Here is a 20,742-nt window from a genome sequence, read left to right as displayed (position 1 = left end):
GTTATCCAACAGAATTACAGAAAGTATTGTGAAAAATGCCAAGTACTCTAGTTTTGAAAATTAAATTCAGCACAAGATAATTTATGAAGATTAAAATTGCCATTTAAAAAAATTCATTGATTAGCCATCTTTTATGCTTATTTTAATTTAGCATGTTTCTTAGCAACTCACTCTCAATATGTTTTGTTTAATAACAAGTTATAAAATATATCTGATTATTTTCTCTCTTCAGTTACGAATGCATCCATATTTATTTACATAATTTCCTTTAGACCCTGTTTCTAACGGTCAATTTTCAGGAAATGTAAAAAAATATTTCAACTGTATCACAAGCAAGATAATTAAATTGGAAAGTATGCAATGTAACTTCAAATTTTAATTAACCTTAATATACACCAAGGAATAATGTAAACCTATTTTATCCTGAAATAAAGATGTCAATACTATTGAAAGTTGTTACAAGATAATTGTCTTCTGCTGCTATATCAGTTATAAGATGTTTATTTTCAGGGTAGGAAAAACTGATCTTTTGCGGACATTATTTTGGCTACATAATCGGATCTATCATTTGTCAGCAGTAGATTGGGGTCAAATCCTGTGCGCTTTACTCCCACCAGTAGTCTCATCAAGGTCAATAGCACTATTCAGATCTGTAAAATTAACCGGATTTGCCACCTTACATTTCCTTACAGGACAGTTACTGTTTAGTTGTAAACCTTTTGGGCTACATACTAGAATTGCTGTATAGCTCACCCCCATAATACTGTAGTTTATTTGTAGGAGTATCACCCAAATGAATGGAGTTAGAGACTTTCAGACTTTTAAAAGATCAAACTGTAAGAAGTCCATTATTACTGTTACGTGGTGCAGTGGAGTGGTCCACTAACTGTGTGATCTGAGCGTCCTTACAAGTTCTGTCACAACTACACTGCATACAATACTGGGATATCCTGATACTTAACATGATATATGTATCAAGGCTAGTTCTTTGGAAAAGCTTGCTGATAATACACTATTAATTAACTAAACAATTCTAGCCTTATTTTGCAATAATACTCAAGGGACCAGTCTAACTGCAGGAGATTACACAGTAGTTCATATCGTATGTAGATTCATACCTTTCCATAAATTTTTGAAATATTTTTCCTCGGAGACTATCACAAATTTCTTCTATGTATGGCTAAAAAAGATAAAAAATTGTATTTAACTTTTCGGTGTGTGATAACCTGAACATGCAATATTGTCCAGTGAAAATAAACTACGTGTTTAGGCTCCAGCATTTACCGCCCACTGGCAAGAACAACTGTGTTGAGCAGAGTAACTGCAATATTTTGTGGTGACTTTCTTGGCTTATGGCCTGATCCAGCAAAGAACTTCAGCATGGCCTTGACTTTAAGAACCTGTGTAGTTGCACTGAAGATAAGCATTTGCTCAAGTGCTTTTCTGTATCAGCGGCCTTAGCATTTTCCTGGGAGGGATTGGAGAGAATTTTGCAGTCTTTGCCCATGGGCCAACAACAGGAAATAAGCATTGAAACTTTATGGATTAATCACCAGAATTATCAGGCTGAAAACACTGCTTCTCATTTATTTACATTAAAAAACAATTTAGAATTTATGGTGAAGGCTGTGAAACTCAAAGACCAGCCAGCACAGGAACACCAAGATAATCTTTCCTTATTAGTGCTTCTCTCTTCCCTCTCCTTTATTTCCTCTACCTTACTACCAACAGCTTTAATTCACAAGTGGCATATTTGAAAGAGGAGCACCGTTACTTGGTTTGACATAGTGTGCAATGATTTCAAATCCCAACTCAATTAGCAAGGGTTACATGAGATCCAAATCAGGCAATATAGATACCACTTTGTCAGTCTCTCTGGTTCTAACATCAAAGACAATCCACTGACACAGTAAGACTATCAAGCAGGTTTAATATAACAGTACTTTAAATGCTACAGTAAATGCAATTACTATAAAAGTACAGCAAATTAATTTAAACCTGCAGTCACTGCCACATCGCATAGGTTCATATTAACAAAAAGCAAGGACATTCAACATTACAGCAAAAATTCCATCTTTAATTTGTCTTATTATGTGAACTAACAACTTCAATTTGAATTTCCTTGCTTAGGTCAGTTGTGTTAGAACTGTAATAATATAGAAATACTTATTTCACCTTCAATTTGTTTGAATAAGTAAAAAATATAAAAGGTGCACTTTTTAAACCAATAAACCAAAATCCATTATTTACTTTGGTGCTAAATTTGTGGACATAGAAATCCTGTAATTCTAAAATCCTAAAACATTTATAGTGTTTTATAGAAAGGTACTCTAATTTCTGAGGAGAAGTAGCCATTTTTCGGAATGTAATTTTCCACTGTATTTAGAATAATGAAAGAACTATAAGTTGACACCAACACCTAAAACCCCCATGTGAAACTGCAATATTGCTAACTCCAGCCATGTACTCAGACCTCAAAAATATGGTGCTATATAATATAAGTTAGCTAGAGGCAAAAGGAAGGATCCACTAAACAGAAAGGCATGTGCATTGCTATGCTTTTATATTTCTGAAACATTACGTTGAATTCTGTACTTCACCACCTGATTTATGTTGAAAGGAAGCATAAGGTCCTGATGTAAAAGGGATTTATTCTACACTATATTTAAAAAATGTAATTTACCAGTGGTTGGCAAAGCAACTATAACCCACTTTCACTTAGAGTGTCTATGTGAAATTCCTCACACTCTGCTAATCGGGTTACCTAGAATGCACTTGGAACCAGCATATGAAAGCATAGATCCAAGTGGACTGTGACCTGAATTTCTAGGACAGTGTGTGAAAAAGCAACACCAGCAAGTGGTTAACGGAAACTGGGTACATATTTTTCTTTGAATTTCTTCTATTTTGAATGAAAGTTTCACAGTTATCTAAGGAAGCCCTCAGTGAGAGAAACTAAGGGCTAAGTCCTGCAAGGTGCTGAGCACTCTGACCCCAAACCAGAAAAACACTTAAGTACATGCTTAACTTTAATGCCCTTATGTATTCCCATTCCCTACTCACATGCTTACACTCAAGAGCCTCCTTAAATGCTTTCCTGGACTAGGACCAGCGCTCTCAGCACCTTGCTGATTAATAGTCACAGGTGGGGAGATGGACTGACTCATGCCCAAACTCTGACTGCCCAAGGTGACTCTCTCCTCACAAGCCCCCAAGGGATGAGGATTTCTTTCAAACACTGCTAGTCTGCTGGAATACTCCTCAACCATAGGCATAAAAACCACTGACCTCACCAAAAAAGAGCTATCTGTAATCATTGTTCATTCTAAGAAGTTTCCCATATGATTTTGGAGGAAAGCAAGAATAAAATGTTAATATTAGACCCCTTCAGTCAGTAAAGTTATAGAACAGTTAGTAATCTGTTTTCAAAAATGTACTCAGAGACTCCTCTGGCTAAAGAAGACTAATCCACGATTTTTATGATCTTTAAAAAGACAATGAAATTAGATTATCTGATTATTATATACAGAAATCTTTCCCTGTATCATTTTGTTTTCATCGACTTCTGACATACAGTATCAAATTCTTGTCATAACTGTAATTATAATATGTACATAAAGGAGGTTTCCTGAATTTGCTTACATTCAAATAATTAAATAAAACCTGGACATTCTGAGTGCTTTCATCTCACCTGAAAAAGACTTGGTGGCACTTGTTTCTTGGCAAGGTGTGTTTGTACATGATCTACAGCTTTCTTTGAGAATGGCTTTGGAAAAATAAAAAGTAAGATTTTAGACAAATAGCTGGAAAAGAGATATGTAAGTTCTCAATTATTGAGGTCACAATACCAGTTTTCAACTAAAAAGGAATGTTGCTTATATGAAAAATACACAAACTTCAAAATGAATGTAACTTAGTGTCCATTAAACATCCTGTTGCATAACACTTTGAAAGTTATGACAATCCCTACTTCTAAGCTAAAAAAAAAAAAAAAAAAACACACAGACCATCCCATGCATGGTGGAGACCATCCATTAAGTAATTGCAAGGCACCAGGAACACAGAACACATGAAACCACCAACTGCTTCTTTGTAGTCCCACAAGTCTTAAGAAAAATGTACACTTACATCCCAATCCTGCACATGTGTACATGCTTACCTTCAAAGGCACGAGTGTTCCCATTCACTTCAACAGAATTATGTGTAAAGTGAAGCACGGGCATAAGCACTTGCAGATTCAAGGTCTTAAATAACAGGATAAATTTCTCTCTGGCTCAAATCATGTCATTATTGTAGATTATCCACCCTTTCAAATAGGGCTACGCTATACAATGAGTAACAACTGAGTTAGTAGACACTGCTATCGTAATAGATACTGCTATTGTCACACCTTGAGCAGTGTTTTGTGTAATTCCCTGTCAGACTTTCATCTACTCACTATCCTTCCATTATTAAACATTTTAAAGAATTTGAAGTCAAAGGAAATATTTAAATATAAAAATTATAGAGTGAAACTTCAGTATACATACATGTGAGCAAGACAGCAGCTCTTTCATTATGTATGTGTCATAAATCTGCCGACTTCTGCTAAGACGTTCCTCCTCAGAATCCAGTTTTTCATATTCTTTTATCTGTAATATGAAAGAAAAGGAATCAGCCAATGAACCTATTTCTAAACCTTTACACTGTTTAAGGAAAGAAAGATTCTTCACTGTGGTAGAAACCTTATTTCCCTTCATCCCTTTCTCAGGACAGGGTTTGTGGAGGTGCTCGTTGCAATTCTACTTCTGGATTCCAATCCAAGAAGAGATTTGCTATCCCCCTGTAACTTTTGATTGGAGTAACCAATTTGATTGCAGACTGTGGTGCTTAAAATGCGGCATGAAGAATTTTGTTTGAAAATTTAAGAAGTTCTGGATTAAAAACATATGCACACTCCTTCCTAAACCATTAGCTGGGCTGTAAATTGTGCGAAGATGATCATGGAACTGATGGACTTGGCGGTTGGGGTGGGACAGGCAGAGGAGTATGTATCGGATTGACCCTTTTTGAGGAGGCCTTCTTTGTCCTTCTCCACCCTGTGAGAGCACCAACATGGGCTCTCCTACAATGATGAATGCTGATCCCCACTTTCTGAAATGTATTTGGAGCATATGCATAAAGTAGAACCAGCAGCCTGGAAGCCAAATGAGCAACGTTGTTTATGCTGTAGGCCTTAGCAGTAGCATTTTAATATTATATGTACTGTATACATTCAAATCCACACACCACCTATAAGTAAGAAGTGCCACAAAACAAAGGAGACTAGAGATGGAGTTTGTAAGTGATGAGATCATCTTGTCTAATAAAGATCTCTAACTAGAAATAGTGATATTGGACATGTCAGAGTTCATACATAGCTCGGCTGTAACTCTAAAGAAAATTAACTTTTAATTGTATGCCAGAGTCCTGAGTGCAAGTACGGAGAGAACTGGATAAAACACATTAGGGGTTCAACTGGTTTAATATGGATAACAAGTGCACTCCCTGTTATGACTGTAGTATAACTGTAATCCTATTTTACAGTCCTTGCAATCCCATTTTTACAGACTAGAACTACTGTGCTATTTTTGAAACAGTTGTGATTTCCTAGTGTTTGTTAGCAGACTGGGGTTTGGGGCAGCATCCAGGCCTCTCAATGGGCTGAGCTGAATCAGTTATATGAATTTCTAATCAGTTACCATGGAAAAAAGACTTCTGCTGTGTCTACATAAGCTTTTTTAAATACTGAGAGTGGAAAACAACTTTGTATGACGAAGAGGCTACTGCACTGACCTTCTCTTAAGAGGAGATACTGTATTATTGATATCTGCTGGGAAAAATGACCTATTTCAGGAATTTCCAGTGGCCCCTTCACAGAAGGATCTTGATTTTGATCTTGTTTACTATAGACCACTACACCAACAGTTGCAATGGAAATTTAACCACATTAAATCTGTAGTTAGAACAACAGAATTTAGGTTAAGATATTTGAGAATACTGTAAGAAAATATAAAAATATAAGAATGACTGGTTTACAAATTCGCTGCAATTTCTACAACTTTTGTTTAGTGAGTAAGCAGCATTAAGAACAGGAGTACTTGTGGCACCTTAGAGACTAACCAATTTATTAGCGCATTAGTGCTGCATAAAGAGATGAGATTATTGCCTCAGCAAGGTCCAAAAACTGCTTTAGACATGGCAGATAGAGTCATAATGCTCATTCTGTGATATAGGAACAGAATAGGTCATAACAAATTTGGGAACATCCACTTGAGCACTCTCACAGAAGAGATACTATATAAGGATAAGGGAGAGCAACAAATAACCACGGAGACTTACAAATAGGTTTAGCTCTACCAAAGCAGTAAGAAAACCAGGGAGGAGGCACAAGATATAGGTTCTGTTAGGATGAACCTCAGACTTTATCTCATGACAGCGAGGCCAACCCCGAAAGACCTCACATCCATTCTGTTCTGAAGAAGAGTTTATCAATGCAAATCTTTCAGTGGGAGGATTACTGGCAAGACTCTACTAGGGCATGGAAAAGAAGGAAAAGAAAGAGATAGTTTAATATCCCCGAAGGACGGCTTTAGTTTTGATCTACTGAACCTCCTCCACTTCATTCTGTGAAGAACCAGGATACAAATGAAGCATTGAGTATGCTGATTTGCACTGGATCCATCCATCAGCTTGTGAATCAAGGAACTCAAAGCACTCCAGGGCTGAGACTCAATCTGGCCCTTTTCAAAGCCTCTTTAAGAAGGAACAGAGCACTATGGCTTCCTGTACTTCCAGACCTACAAAGTAAAGGCTGCACAGATGATGTAGTGCCCAGTCACACATCTGTCATTGAGACTAACGTTGGACAGGCTGGTGTGGGTGAGTCTCCACTTGGAGAGAACACATGGACCAGACTCTGGAAAAAGCTTTCATACAGGTGGGGGAAAAAACAAGGATCCATGATCACCACTTTAACAAGTGGAAAAGGTAATCCAGATTTAAGAGAAAGCAAGTAGTTCAGGAGATTTAAAATTGAAGGACATAAAAAGGTATGTTTTGCCGCCATTTCAGAACACATTTTTCTTTTTGAAGCTGTCATGGTTACAGGGCAAGTAGCAATTTAGACCCCTTTGCAGTCCCTCTCAAGTGCACCCCTGCAAGTAACTATCTTTTTCTCAGGGTGGAATTTCACAATTCATCTCATGCTTAAAATGGGTCTCTGGCTACAGTCCCCATTTTTACCAACTGTTATAATGACACAGGTCTAACTGTATTTGGAGCTTGTGACTGATTAAAGTGACACAAACATACTATTAATCCAAAGACCCATAGCAATTAGAGTACAGGGTTAAAAATAAGAAAAGCCTAAACACAGAGTCTTACCTAAGCCTAGACTTCCCTTGCGAGTTTAAGAAGGTTCCACTTAACCCAGGCCCGCCAAGCATTGGGCTGGGTGAGACAGGTTGCCCCAGCAACTGCTGCCTCTCAGACAGTCTGATGTTCCATTCTGTATCTCTCAAGTCACAGGTTTTCTTTTTATTCATTCCAAAGTCCCTTTGTTCAGAGTTCCTGCTTGAAGATGTCCTGGGATTTTGAGTAGGGCCCCTGAAACTGACCAAACTGGTTTATGCATTTCTCTGGAGGATAACTTTAAATGGTGCATTCCTGGGATTGTTGTTTTGAGCACCAAGCAATTGAATTCCATCTACAAATTGTTTGGGATTTCCTGTAGGATTTACCCTTTACTTATCTTTTAGCCCACAAAGCAATCACTAAAGCTAGATACACAGATATAGAAATATAACAATAATAATTAATACAGATAAGTCCCATGCTCTTCACAGAAGCCTTGCAAAATTCAAGTAGAATTTGTTGCACTCTATAGATTAAACAACACACACTCTTCAAGGGGATAAAATTCAAATAGCTTGTTGGAATAAATCCTTGTCAGAGTGAAGAATATGTTCTTGTGATGGGAGCTCTGAAGAGCTTTCCTCCTAAACCTGTGCATGATAACATTTTATAACCACTTTAGAGTAGGGTGACCAGATGTCCCGATTTTATGGGGACAGTCCCGATTTTTGGGTCTTTTTCTTATATAGGCTCCTATTACCCCCCACACCCTGTCCCGATTTTTCACACTTGCTGTCTGGTCACCCTACTTTAGAGCTTTATAACATGTTCTAAGGTTGAATCAGAATCTTGAAGGATTGGGAAAGTGTAGCACAAACATTGTCAACTCTTATTACTGGCCAACATTAGCCTCTCTGCAGCAACTGTCTAAGAATAAACACCACACACTGAGTCACAAATGGTAAACCAATTCAACAGTCCTGGGCCAACTACCTCCTTTCTTCCCATCTAGGGAAATGAGAATGTGTCATCAAGAATACCCTGACTCTATTGCAGGCAAGCAAGATGATATAATAAGACACTTACTAATATCAGATCATGTATGGCATACAAATTCAGCTAATTTTACAGGTTTATTTAATAGAACACTTCTACATAGAGCCAAAAGGAACATGATGGTGGGCAGAGCTCACAAACTATTATGGTTTATCTGATAACTGATATATAGTAGTAAGAGCTCCCTCATAAGTTACTGTACTGTCCCATAAATATGGTGATACTAGTGATTCATATATGATAGTCCTCTGGCAGACTGAAATACCACAGCTCACCTTCAGAAATTCTTTCTGACAATATATCTTTTCAAATGCTGAAATTAGAATGCTTAAGTTACTGAGCATCTAAAAAAATGATTTTTGACAGATCTGGATGAATCACTCATCCAGATAAATGCACGATCGTGACTCACATTGCAATAACATATGAGATCCCTTCAGCATGGAGCCTTTTTACATCGAAGGATAATTTTTATGTAACAACTTATTCAAATTATTCTACCTGAAAAATGTGGTAAGTAAATCAAATATATAAACATTTCAAAGCTTTCAAACACAATACTTTACTGTAGGAAATACAGCAAGTCTCTTTTTTAAATATCTAAAGGGTACTTTTCTAAAAATATGTAACAAGACTTTTAAAATATTTTTAGGCCATGTTTTTCTAACCCTTAAAGTGCAACTTCAAATTGTTTCAAAGATAAATAAATGACATGCAATAACTCATGTTTCTAAATAGTATCTATACAAACTGCTTTCTTGGTTAGATACTACAGTAATTCTTAAATGTATACACAAATGGAAATGATAGAAAAATGTATTCAGTATTCCTCTTTACAATGCATAACATTTCTTAACTCAAATTAGCAATTTTGGAGTTCTAAGGATTTATCTTTAGACCAACAGCAGCTTAGGAAGAAGCAATCATTTAACATTAACTTGACAAAGCTCTGGCTGGGATGATTTAGTTGGGGATTGGTCCTGCTTTGAGCAGGGGGTTGGACTAGATACCTCCTGAGGTCTCTTCCAACCCTGATATTTTATTATTCTATGATTAATGACTTTGCTAGTTATTATCCTATTTTGAAAGTTCTCTTTTGAGGCAGTCATGGAAGGACAATACCAGCTTCATCTGGATTCTTCTGATATACCAGATTCCTAGTACTCTAACTTTATGTCTGGTTTTGGTACAAAGGCTTTATTAGTATCCTTAGTCAACTATCTCCTTCTGGCAACAGAAAACAGCTGACCGTATTAAATCTATCAGCAGTCTTTGATAACATTACTCATGAGGTGCTGCTTACCCATCTGCAGGATCTGTCACGAATTGATGGGATTGTTCTGCAATAGTTCTGTTTGTTCCTTTATAAGAAGTCTCAGAAGGTGATAGTACGTAATTATTCATCACTCTAAGGTCCTTCTTATGCAAAGTCCTAGAGGATTATACTTTGTTGCCCCTTCGGTTCTGCATGTAAGAGGCTGCCAAGGAAGTTTGAAGCATTTGGTGCTGCAGTGTGAACAATACATGGATAAAACTCAACTTTACATCAGCTTTTTCACAAGTGCAGATGGTGCAGTTTGCTAATCCGTGTCCCTGTCTAAATCACGCAACGGAGAAGCAAAAACATACTGGCTGAAAAACAGTCTAGACAAGACAGAGTTAATGTGGGTTGGCACAGAATATTATTTACAGAAATTGATTGTAGATGAAGGGCTGGCTCCAGGCACCAGCCGAGCAAGCTGATGCTTGGGGCGGCAGCTTGTAGGAAGCAGCATTCCGCCCAATCCTAGGGCGGCACGGCCACTTTTTGTTGTTGTTGTTCTGCTCCGGCCGCCCTGTAGGGGGCAGCGGCGTGGAGGACGGGAGCGCCCTGCAGCAAGCCCAGCAGGGCAGCCCACGTCCTCCCTCCCAGCCGACTGGAGTGGTGCGGAGCCCTCCCAGTAGGGGGCACGGTGGGAGGGGCCACGTGGCAGCGCCCCACTGAAGCCCTGGCCGCCCCCCTTCTCTCTCGGCCCCCCGCTCTCTCCCCCTCCCCCCGCTAGCCAGGGCACATCTGCAGAGCAGAGAGTCCCCCTGCATCTGGCTCCGGCCGCGCCGCAGGGATTGTTTTTGGCTTTGCTGTTCTGGCCGCCGCATTTTTTGTTTTTTTTTTCTTGGGGCGGTCAGAAAGCCAGAGCCGGCCTTGTATAGATGTGATTGCTTTCTCTGTTGGTGTCTCACTCCATGTCAAGTTGGTTGGCAATCTTGGGGGTACATTTGGACCCTGTTTTATGACTCCAAATTCAAATGCCTTTTAAATTGACTATAATGATTTTATAATTGGATCAGAACAACTACAAAACCAAAAATCAATCACGTTAATGCAGCACGCTACAAGCAGTCACACTTCATTCTTGAGTCAAGCTCTTAGCTCAGCTCCAGTTGCAATTGAAAAGACTTTTTTATTCTGCCACACAGAATGCTCCAGACCGTGAAGATGCAGCAACCATTTTCGCCACAGTTCTTAAAATTCTGTACACAGTGCCCCCAGCTGATCTTGAATTTCCATGCACTGCAAAACTGTGGTAATTTATATCTCATCTGCAGTTAATTACCTTTCAATGTTGCATAATCCATTATGCAATTGTCACCGCTAGACTGATTCAACACCATGTATTCTCCTCAAGACTACTCTTTAAAACTACTAGGAAGCTTCAGTTTGTGTAGAATCCAGTGGTCCAAATAACTGGTAGAGCGAGATGACATGCACTCACTGCACCTATGCTCCTTCCAATACACTGGCTCTCAATTCTCTTCCAAGTGCATTTCAAGGTGTTGGCTTTAATCTGCATGTATAAAGACCTATATTATTTGGGACTTGACTATCTTAGATATTATTTTTCTCTCTATGTACACCATTATGACAATGGATATAAACTGAAGTGTTTTTGCTGACAGTCTCTAAATGTGCGTTTCTGAAGACTAGAGACAGAATTCCTAATGGTAGAACTTGATCCCACAGCGTGACAATGTGGCCAAAAGACCTAATGCGATTGTGAGATGCATAAATAGAGGAATCTCGAGTAGGAGTAGTGAGGTTATTTTATCTCTGCAATTGGCACTGCCGCGACCGCTGCTGGAATGCTGCGTTCCGTTCTGGTGCCCCCAATTCAAGAAGGATGTTAATAAATTGGACAGGGTCCAGAGAAGAGCCAAAAGAATGTTTAAAATAGTAGAAAACATGCCTTATAGTGATAAAGTCAAGGAGCTCAATCTATTTAACTTAACAAAGAAGTGTTAAGGGGTGACTTGATTACAGTCTGTAAGTACCGACGTGGGGAACAAATATTTAATAATAGGCTCTTCAATCTAGTAGGGGAAGGTATAATATGATCCAATGGCTGGTAGTTAAAATTAGACAAATTCAAACTGGAAATAAGGTGAGAGTAAGGGGGGGGGGAGAGATAGCTCAGTGGTTTGAGCATTGGCCTGCTAAACCCGGGGTTGTGAGTTCAATCCTTGAGGGGGCCACTTGGGGATCTGGGGCAAAATCAGTACTTGGTCCTGCTAGTGAAGGCAGGGGGCTGGACTCAATGACCTTTCAAGGTCCCTTCCAGTTCTAGGAGATGGGATATCTCCATTTATTATTATTATAATTACTTATTGGAACAATTTACTGAGGGTCTTGGTGGATTCTCCATCATCGACAATTTTTAAAATCAAGATTGGCTGTTTTTCTAAAAGATCTGTGCCAAGAATTATTTTTGGAAGTTCTCTGGCCTATGTTATACAGGAGGTCAGACTAGATGATCACAATGGTCCCTTCTGGCCTTAGAATCTATGAATAGCAAGCTTGTCAGAGCCCACATTTCTTAGCTTCTGAGAACTGTGCAAGTCCACATTTTTCAGCCAACTCTTCGCTGAATGGGTCTGAACTCAGACAGTCTTAATTTTAACTTCCTTGTCTTTTTATTTTCTGATTTCTAAGTTACTGATTAAATTTTGCAGGAAAATATAATAAAATTCAAGTTTAAAAAAAAAAAAAGAAGAAGAACAGAGTCCTCATTCTATAGCAATGTTACATATCCACCTTGACTAATCCAGGTGAAGTTTCTTGATGAGAAATGGTGATTTTCAGAATATTCCATATCAGCCCGTCCTCTAGATCTCAACCAATTACTGATGGCTAGATTAAGAGGTATATGCAGATAGCTTACTCTTACTTCGCATTTTTATAATAACAAAAATCCTGTAAATGTATATCAAAATTGTATACATCTCTCTATAAATCTTTATGCACCACTTGGCTTCTTAGATTATAAACGTATTAAAATGTAGGGACTGCGTCAGTCTTCATATGTATATACACAGATAACAGCTGGCACAATGAGGTCAGGTCCTGATTGGTGCCCCTGAGTCTACTGTTAAATAAATACTAAATAATAAGATATACAATTAGGTATGCAACTTGATGCAACTTAGTGACGTGCAAGATATGCAATTCGGTAAGGTCAATGGAGATTGCATGTGCACATCTGAAGGAAGAATATAGCCCCTAAATGCAACTTTAAAAGAAGTACACTAAAGGTTGCTCTTTTTTAAAAAAAATTTTTTGAATCAATTTGTAAAGAATAAAAAAACCCTAGAGGCCTAACAATCCTAACAGTCCAGCCTGCAGCTTGCTTTCGGTTTCGGCTTTAGCATGAGTCACAGCATCCAGAAATAGTTGGAAACAGTTAGCTTCAGTATAGTACATACAGTAACTTCAGGGGAAAAGGCATTCATATACCTACACTATTCCAGTCATAAATCATGATTTCCCCCCCCCCCCCCCCCCCGCCCTGCCATCAGCCTATTGGTATTTTTGAAACCTTCTTTGGGTGCATGGATCTGATAAATGCCAATATGGTTCCGTTTCAGTCAATGTATTTTTTTCTTACATTATCATTTTCATCAGTCAAAAGCTTGCACACCCCAGTGGCATCAGGAAACCAGAGACCAAATAAACTCAACATGTCTTCAAGCAAAGGTATCTATTACAACTGCACTTCTTTAAGTGTTCTATTAATCCACTGTTACAGACACACAAGAAGCTTAATAAAAAGACTGAGTCTCAATATGTGCAGATATACCAAATAACAGCACAGCTGGAACATAAGCCAGCAAAATCATTTTTCCTTTCAGCATTCCATTTTGTACTGTTTAAATGTGTGATCATTATCAATGTGATACCACAGACATCATCGTAATCACCTTACAAGCATATATGATTTGAAAACTGTACAAAAAGCCAATTAAATTAACTTGTTCTAACATTTTATTTTAAAAAGCCTCTTATATATGTTTAAAAAGCTAGCACTGTTGTAAGATCTAAAGGTTACTTATCTCCATTTCTTATGAATCATTAATCTACTTAAGGAAACTGAAATGTATGAGAACAATGCATATCATAATATACCCACCCTTTTCCTCCATTATACCCCCCACCAGTGCAACCCATATGCTCTTCCTACCAAGCCCCACCCCCCAAACACAAATACACCTGGTCCTGGCAAGCCAGTAATTAAGCATATGACATAGAACACCAATAGAAGATAAAAGGTTTCTTACCTCTTCATAAAATTTCAGCTGAGGGACACCTTCATCAATTTCATTCATACAATAATCTTTAAAAAGCAAAAATCCTAAAACAAATAAAAAATACTTTAGAGAGGAAAACATGAATTAACATGGTCACTTCCAGGCAGGATGTATAGTAACCAATCTTCTTTTGAAATTTTTTTGTGCCTCTATAAGTATTGTTAATGGCCAAAGTATATAAATTACAATTATTTAATGTCTGTACAGCATTTTGAAAATGTATAGTAATATATAAGTATTGCTATTAACTTATTTCCCCTGGATTGCAATAAACATAATCCTCTTTCATTTGCTCATAACTGTATAAAAAGTTCACATTGTGCACCGAAATTTTTCATGCCTGGTCTCTGACCAAAGGTGAATTTTTTTCAGAAACCTTGAATAATATCCATCTCTGAGTTTTCCACAAATGAGGAGGGAAATTATAGATATATTTTCCTGTTTTAAACAATTCAAACCACATTTTATAGTAATAAAAATACCAGGACCACTTTTCTAACCGACTAATACTTAGATCTTTTTTACCCAATATTTCAAATACATTTTATAAACAACATAATAACATTAAATTATTTTCAAAGACATTTGTAAAACTTGAAAACATGACTACTGCAATCTATTCCTTGATTTCCAAGATGGGATGTTGAGCAGTGTTTTTTCACAAACAGTGTTCAATAAACATATTGTTTTTACGTATGTCTGAGCTGATATTTGCTATCCTGAACTATCTTTTTGCTCAGTTTAACATGGATCTCTCTTGCCAGAGCTAACTGTTATGGTTATCTGCAAGACTCTAGGAGCTGTTAATGTACATGCTTTCAGCTCACTTCAACAACCAATATCTTTTTCCTTACTTGCACTTAGTAAGTGCTCACTGAAATCATAACCAATGACAGATGTGGTCACGAAACACTAAGGTACAGCTGAATAGGCTGTGACGCTGACAGACCAGCTCAGATCAAAGCAATAGGTCAATTCACTTGTTTGTGAATATCAAAGTAGTATTGAGCGTTAGTTTGGGTTCAAACTAATTCACTCGTATGCTAATAAAAATCAATAGAGATGTTGATTGTATTGTTTTCATCTATCTATATCCTGTACTTAATTAACCCTATATCAGAGGTTTGTGTTTAGTTTACTTGATGTGTAAACTTCCTGAAAACCAATGCATGTTACCTGTATTGCTCTCATTTATCTATTTCTATAGTAATGTCATGGCAGACAATTGCATAATGTATATCACTAACTAAATTACTCATCTAAGAAATCTTGTGAATGCTAAATAAGGGCTTGAGGACTTTAACAAACAAATGCTAATTTCAAAGCAAGTGGTCATTGATGCGGGAAGCTGAGGTCAAAGACTCAAGATGCATACTTCATCAAAAGAAGCACCCATGTGGGCAAAGGCACCTATCAGCTTGTCTTCTGTGACAGGATCTGTATAACTGCTGATTTAAGAGAATGATTCTGTATCTCTAGACTGATGGATTCTATCAGGGAGGAATACTGAGAAACTGGACAGAGATCCCTAGAGCCATTCTAGGTAACCCTGAGAGACTTATGGAAAACTAGCAGATTACTACATCTCTACTACCAGTTTGGACTTACAAACTTGGACTCAACTGTTAATATATTTTACCTGCTTTAACTTCTCAATAACTTTAATTTATTTTCTTACCTAATACATCTTTAGTTACTTTACTAAAGAACTGGCTACCAGCATAGGCGCTGACTCCGTGGGTGCTCCGGGGCTGGAGCATCCATGGGGGAAAATTGCTCTGCACTCACCGGCAGCCAAGCTCCCTGCCCCGCCCCACCCCAGCTCACCTTATCTCACCTCTGCCTCCACCTCCTCCCCTGAGCGCGCTGCGTACCCACTTCTCCTCCCAGGGCTTGCCGCTGCAAAACAGCTGTTTTGCGGCATAACAAGCTGTGGGAGGGGGAAGGAGTGGGAATGCAGCATGCTCCGGGGAGGAGGCGGGGAAGAGGCAGGGGCGGAGTTGGGGGGGAGTCAGGGCGGGGCCAGGGGAGGGGTCAAGTACCCACCGGCGCCAGCAGAAGTCAGCATCCATGGCTACCAGCATTGTTTTTGGCGTGAGAACAAGAGCATCCATTGACTTGAGGTAAGTGATTGGCCCTTTGCGGGCCAGGAGTGACCTAATAACCTTTCATAAAATCATAGAATCATAGAATATTAAGGTTGGACGAGATCTCAACAGGTCATCTAGTCCAATCCCCTGCTCAAAGCAGGACCAACACCAACTAAATCATCTCAGTCAGGGCTTTGTCAAGCTGGGCCTTAAAAACCTCTAAGGATGGAGATTCCAGCACCTCCCTAGGTAACCCATTCCAGTGCTTCACCACCCTCCTAGTGAAATAGTGTTTACTAATATCCAACCTAGACCTCCCACACTGCAACTTGAGACCATTGCTCCTTGTTCTGTCATCTGCCACCGCAGAGAACAGCCGAGCTCCATCCTCTTTGGAACCCCACTTCAGGTAGATGAAGGCTGCTATCAAATGCCCCCTCATTCTTCTCTTCTGCAGACTAAATAATCTCAGGTCCCTCAGCCTCTCCTCATAAGTCATGTGCCCCAGCCCCCTAATCATTTTCATTGCCCTCCGCTGGACTCTCTCCAATTTGTCCACATCCTTTCTGTAGCGGGAGGCCCAAAACTCAATGCGGTACTCTAGATATGGCCTCAGCAGTGCCGAACAGAGGGGAATAATCACTTCCCTCGATCTGCTGGCAATCTTCCTACTAATACAGGAGCATTCATCACAAAGTCCAGTTTGTCTGGGTGGTAAGATTGGCTGGAGAGCCTAAGGGGACTGTCCCTGACTCCATGGTAAGGCTAATACTTGTTACTGACTTGGTGAAATCTAATTATAGAATATCCCACCAGTTGGGGAGCATCTGCCCTGTTTCCCGAGAGTCTGACCTGAGATTGGCACTCAGAGTTGTGAGCCACTCCAGACAGCGTGACACAGCATGAGGTTGTTTTTTGTTGGTGATGGTTGTTTTTAATGTTGTTAACATGGTGCATCTTTTACCCCCCATTGTTTGTTTGTTTTTATTTTATTTTTAAATTGTGGCTTTATTTAGGAAGTTTTAAGAGGTTTACAAATCCGATGCATGTAAATATGAGAGGAAATACAATAATTATTACAGTGAGCTTTTGATTAGAAAAACATCATACAGTAATATAATCATTGGCTCGCCCTATTTAACAGATGTTACCAAGTTACAGAGTAAGCATCTTTACACTCCCCAGGCCATATTGTTTCTAGTGGTTTAATTAAATTGAGTGAAATCTCTGATTACCCATATTTAACAAACCAGGCATGACTAGCAAATGTTACTATTAAAAAAAAACCTGGACAGGTGTGGTTTTTTTTTTTTTTTTTTTTGCAGATGAATGTACTTTGACTACTGAATAAATGGTAACCAAATAGCTAAGTATTTATTTGTCCTCTATCTTGCTTGGTATATTACTGGTGCATTAATTTTTTTCATAACAAACACCTCCCATATTTTTTAACCATTTCTCTAGAGCCAGACCATTTTTTCCAATGAGAAGCTTTCAGTAGCCTAGCAGCTACTAGCAGATGAGGGATTAATTCTTCATTTTCTTTTGTGTGACCATTTCTTCTAGGAAGCCCCAGGAAGGTTACCAAAGAATCATTTGGTAATAAATATCCAATAATCTGTGAGAATTGGTTTTGAATTTCATCCCAGTAGTCTTTAATGACCTGGACATATCTACCATAGATGCATAAAATCTCCTCTTTCAGCACAATTTCTCAAAAATGTATTCCCATTCAATCTATCTATATTTTAACTTGAATGGCATAAGATACCATTGAAACAGTATCTTAACGAAATTTCTTTTATTGTGTTACAGCCAGAATCAGGAGTCCAGAGGGGAGTTGGAGCAAGTCTGAAGAGAGAGCAAGGAACAAGGCAGGAGCAGGACCAAGAGCAAGACGAGGAACAGGGTTGGACCAAGAGCAAGGCTGGAGCAGGCTAAGGCCTGGGGGCGGGGGTCTCTTGCCACTGTCAGGCAAGAGAGAGTTCCAACCCTGGAGTGATGTTGAGCAGACTGAGCTGCTGTTCTTCCTGTGAAGTTGACACACCTGCCCTGAGAGTCACCACACCAATTCCTGGCTTGTGGATTGGCCACACCCTCCAATCACTTCTACTAAAGTTAGCTTTCTGTATAAAGCAGCTTTTCCAGAAAGTTGAGGAACATAATGACTGACTTGAAAGTACTGGTACCATGGAAGAGTGGACAGTTAAAAGTAGTTTTGATCTCTAAATAAGTTAGAAAAGTTTCTTTGCTGAATAGCTGGCTAGCCATTTGTATGTCATGGCTTTCCCAGTCTTTAAAGCTCTCTGGTTTGCAATTTGGGTTAAGATTTAGATTGGTTGCAATGGGAGTCACTGGCAAGGGAAAAGAACTTAATTTTTCTCAAGTTCTATCCCACAGCCGTAGAGCAGTGTTAGGATGTGTATACACTTCTGGAAGGCATAATTTTTTATAATTCTATGATAGCCTAGTTCAGGGGTCGGCAACGTTTGGCACGTGGCTCGCCAGGGTAAGCACCCTAGTGGGCCGGGACAGTTTATTTACCTGCTGACGCGGCAGGTTCGACCGATCGCGGCCCCCACTGGCCGTGGTTCGTCGTCCCGGGCCAATGGGGGCGGTGGGAAGCCGCGGACAGCACTTCCTTCGCCCGTGCCACTTCTCGCTGCCCCCATTGGCCCGGGACGGTGAACTGCGGCGAGTGGGGGCCACAATCAGCCGAACCTGCCACGTCAGCAGGTAAATAAACTGGCCCGGCCCGCCAGGGTGCTTACCCTGGTGGGCCGCATGCCAAACGTTGCCAACCCCTGGCCTAATGATATCTTCACTGCCACAATTTTCTTGTTCAATTAAAAAAAAAAAACATGTTTGGCTGGATTAGAGAGCCCCCAATCCCTTACTGCTTTGAGCTGATTGGCTTGAAAGAACCATAGAACATTTGGAATAGTTGGTGCATCCTCTTTCATGGGTCTGTACAAAATATCTGCACTCTCTCTTTTTCACCCTCTTTTTATGACCTTCTTTCAGACGCATTTAGCTGATGTAAGCAGTTTGAGGGGAGGGGAGAGGGGGGAGGTTGTTGGTTTTGTTTGTTTGTTTTACAAAAAGAACATGAGCAAGAAAGTGTAAATATATAAACTAACAAAAGGACAAGAACATAGAAAGAACAGTTTATTGTGGATTACCACCATTTTTATTAGCGACAGTAAAAAGACAAAATCTTTCCACATTATTCAGTGGACTAAGGTTTTTCCATTTATAACCATAAGCGTTTAGAAGGGGATCAAGTTGGGTTTAGTGAGGTTTTTTTCACCCAGCAAATCCAAGATAGCAAACAAAACTATCTCATATAAAAACAGGTCAATGAAATACAATCAACAGCTTGCTTTAAAGAAAAGACAAAGGAGCCACAGATTTATAACGCAGTTCACACGTTATTACACGAAACGCAAAAAATTATTTTCTATTAGAAAATTCTCCAGAAGCCCAGGATCAAGCTCCAGTAGAAATTAACATAGAAATAGAAAAAACACGCACATTTAAAACTGGGTGAGTCAGCACTAAATTAAAATACGATGAGTTAACTCTCTTGGGAAAGAACAGAACTTAATCTACGTAAGAGACTGAAGTAGAAAACAGTGTTGCCCCTAGTTTAGTTCCTCTGAGTTTACCAGTTATCTACATTATTCTTAAATTTTCAAAAATACAACTTAGGACCCTACAGCCCATTTCCCAGTGACTTAAGAGCCTACGTTTCAATGAGAGGCAATGATACGCCTAAGTATCTAAGTCACTTTTGAAAATGGAACAGACGTCCAGGTTATTAAGGGCTTTTGAAAATTGTAAACATTCGAAGTAATACTTTGAAAAGTGAAAAATGAAGACCAAAGCGATAACATCAGGAATCTCACCGAGTTTCACTGGGTGGATACTGGTCGAGGCTAACAGAAAGCCAATTTGATCATCATGTGATTATTTATGGGGAATGAAACCAGAGAATTACAGTCAACTTCACTGCTTTGAGTCTCAAAGTTGTGTGTCAGTTAGCTAAAATAAGGCCACAAATCCAAAACTAACACATCTCCTTTATTTACTCCTTTTACATGATGCAGAGCCCAATCTTAATCACACTGAAATCAAAGGGAGGGGTTGCTACTGACTTCAGTAGAAACAAAACCACATACAAATGTAATGCCAGAAGAAAAACTGAGAACCAAGGAGTGATTTAATTAACAATGCTGCTGAAACATGACTGAAGTTTAACCTGACCTCTGAAACTAAACTGCAATGCTGTTAATGTATTCAGATTGTCACTTTACGCCCACGAGAAAAAGACAGGAGAGAGAGAGAGAGCAGGAGGAAGACGGCTCCTGAGGATGTGTCAAGCAGAAAAAGAAAAGCTTGATTTGTAATGTGCAAAGTTAAGGCTGCTATTATCAATCTACAGCAGCAGAACTGAGGAGGATCTATTCTCCCATAGATAAATACCTACCTCCTTTTAACATCAGTGAGAGTTTCACATTCCAATCTGAATGGACACTAGCAAATAGTTTTGAAAACCAAAAAAACCCAAAACAATGAACACAAAATAATTATTAGACTGTCA

At 39.0% G+C, this 20,742-nt stretch overlaps 1 protein-coding gene across 4 annotated transcripts in view; it reads right to left on the bottom strand.

Annotated features, from left to right (window-relative positions):
* Positions 1-20,742, bottom strand: part of GRK3 (G protein-coupled receptor kinase 3) — a 136,131-nt gene that overhangs the window by 46,481 nt on the left and 68,908 nt on the right. Inside the window, exons 1-5 of one of the 4 annotated variants that reach the window (XM_008163667.4) lie at positions 14,020-14,093; positions 7,405-7,632; positions 4,530-4,631; positions 3,692-3,766; positions 1,119-1,180 (exon numbers count right to left, since the gene is read on the bottom strand). In XM_008163667.4, the coding sequence (XP_008161889.1) occupies positions 1,119-1,180; positions 3,692-3,766; positions 4,530-4,556 (164 nt within the window). In that variant the 5' untranslated portion in view covers positions 4,557-4,631; positions 7,405-7,632; positions 14,020-14,093. Of the gene's footprint in view, positions 1-1,118; positions 1,181-3,691; positions 3,767-4,529; positions 4,632-7,404; positions 7,633-9,733; positions 9,842-14,019; positions 14,094-20,742 lie in introns of those variants that run through there. The other 3 variants (XM_065568879.1, XM_065568881.1, XM_065568880.1) reach the window with 3 other exon arrangements.

Source organism: Chrysemys picta, chromosome 15 (assembly GCF_011386835.1).
Source record: "Chrysemys picta bellii isolate R12L10 chromosome 15, ASM1138683v2, whole genome shotgun sequence".
In the NCBI taxonomy this organism is placed as follows: domain Eukaryota; kingdom Metazoa; phylum Chordata; order Testudines; family Emydidae; genus Chrysemys; species Chrysemys picta.
This window is presented reverse-complemented; position numbering and strand designations above follow the sequence as displayed.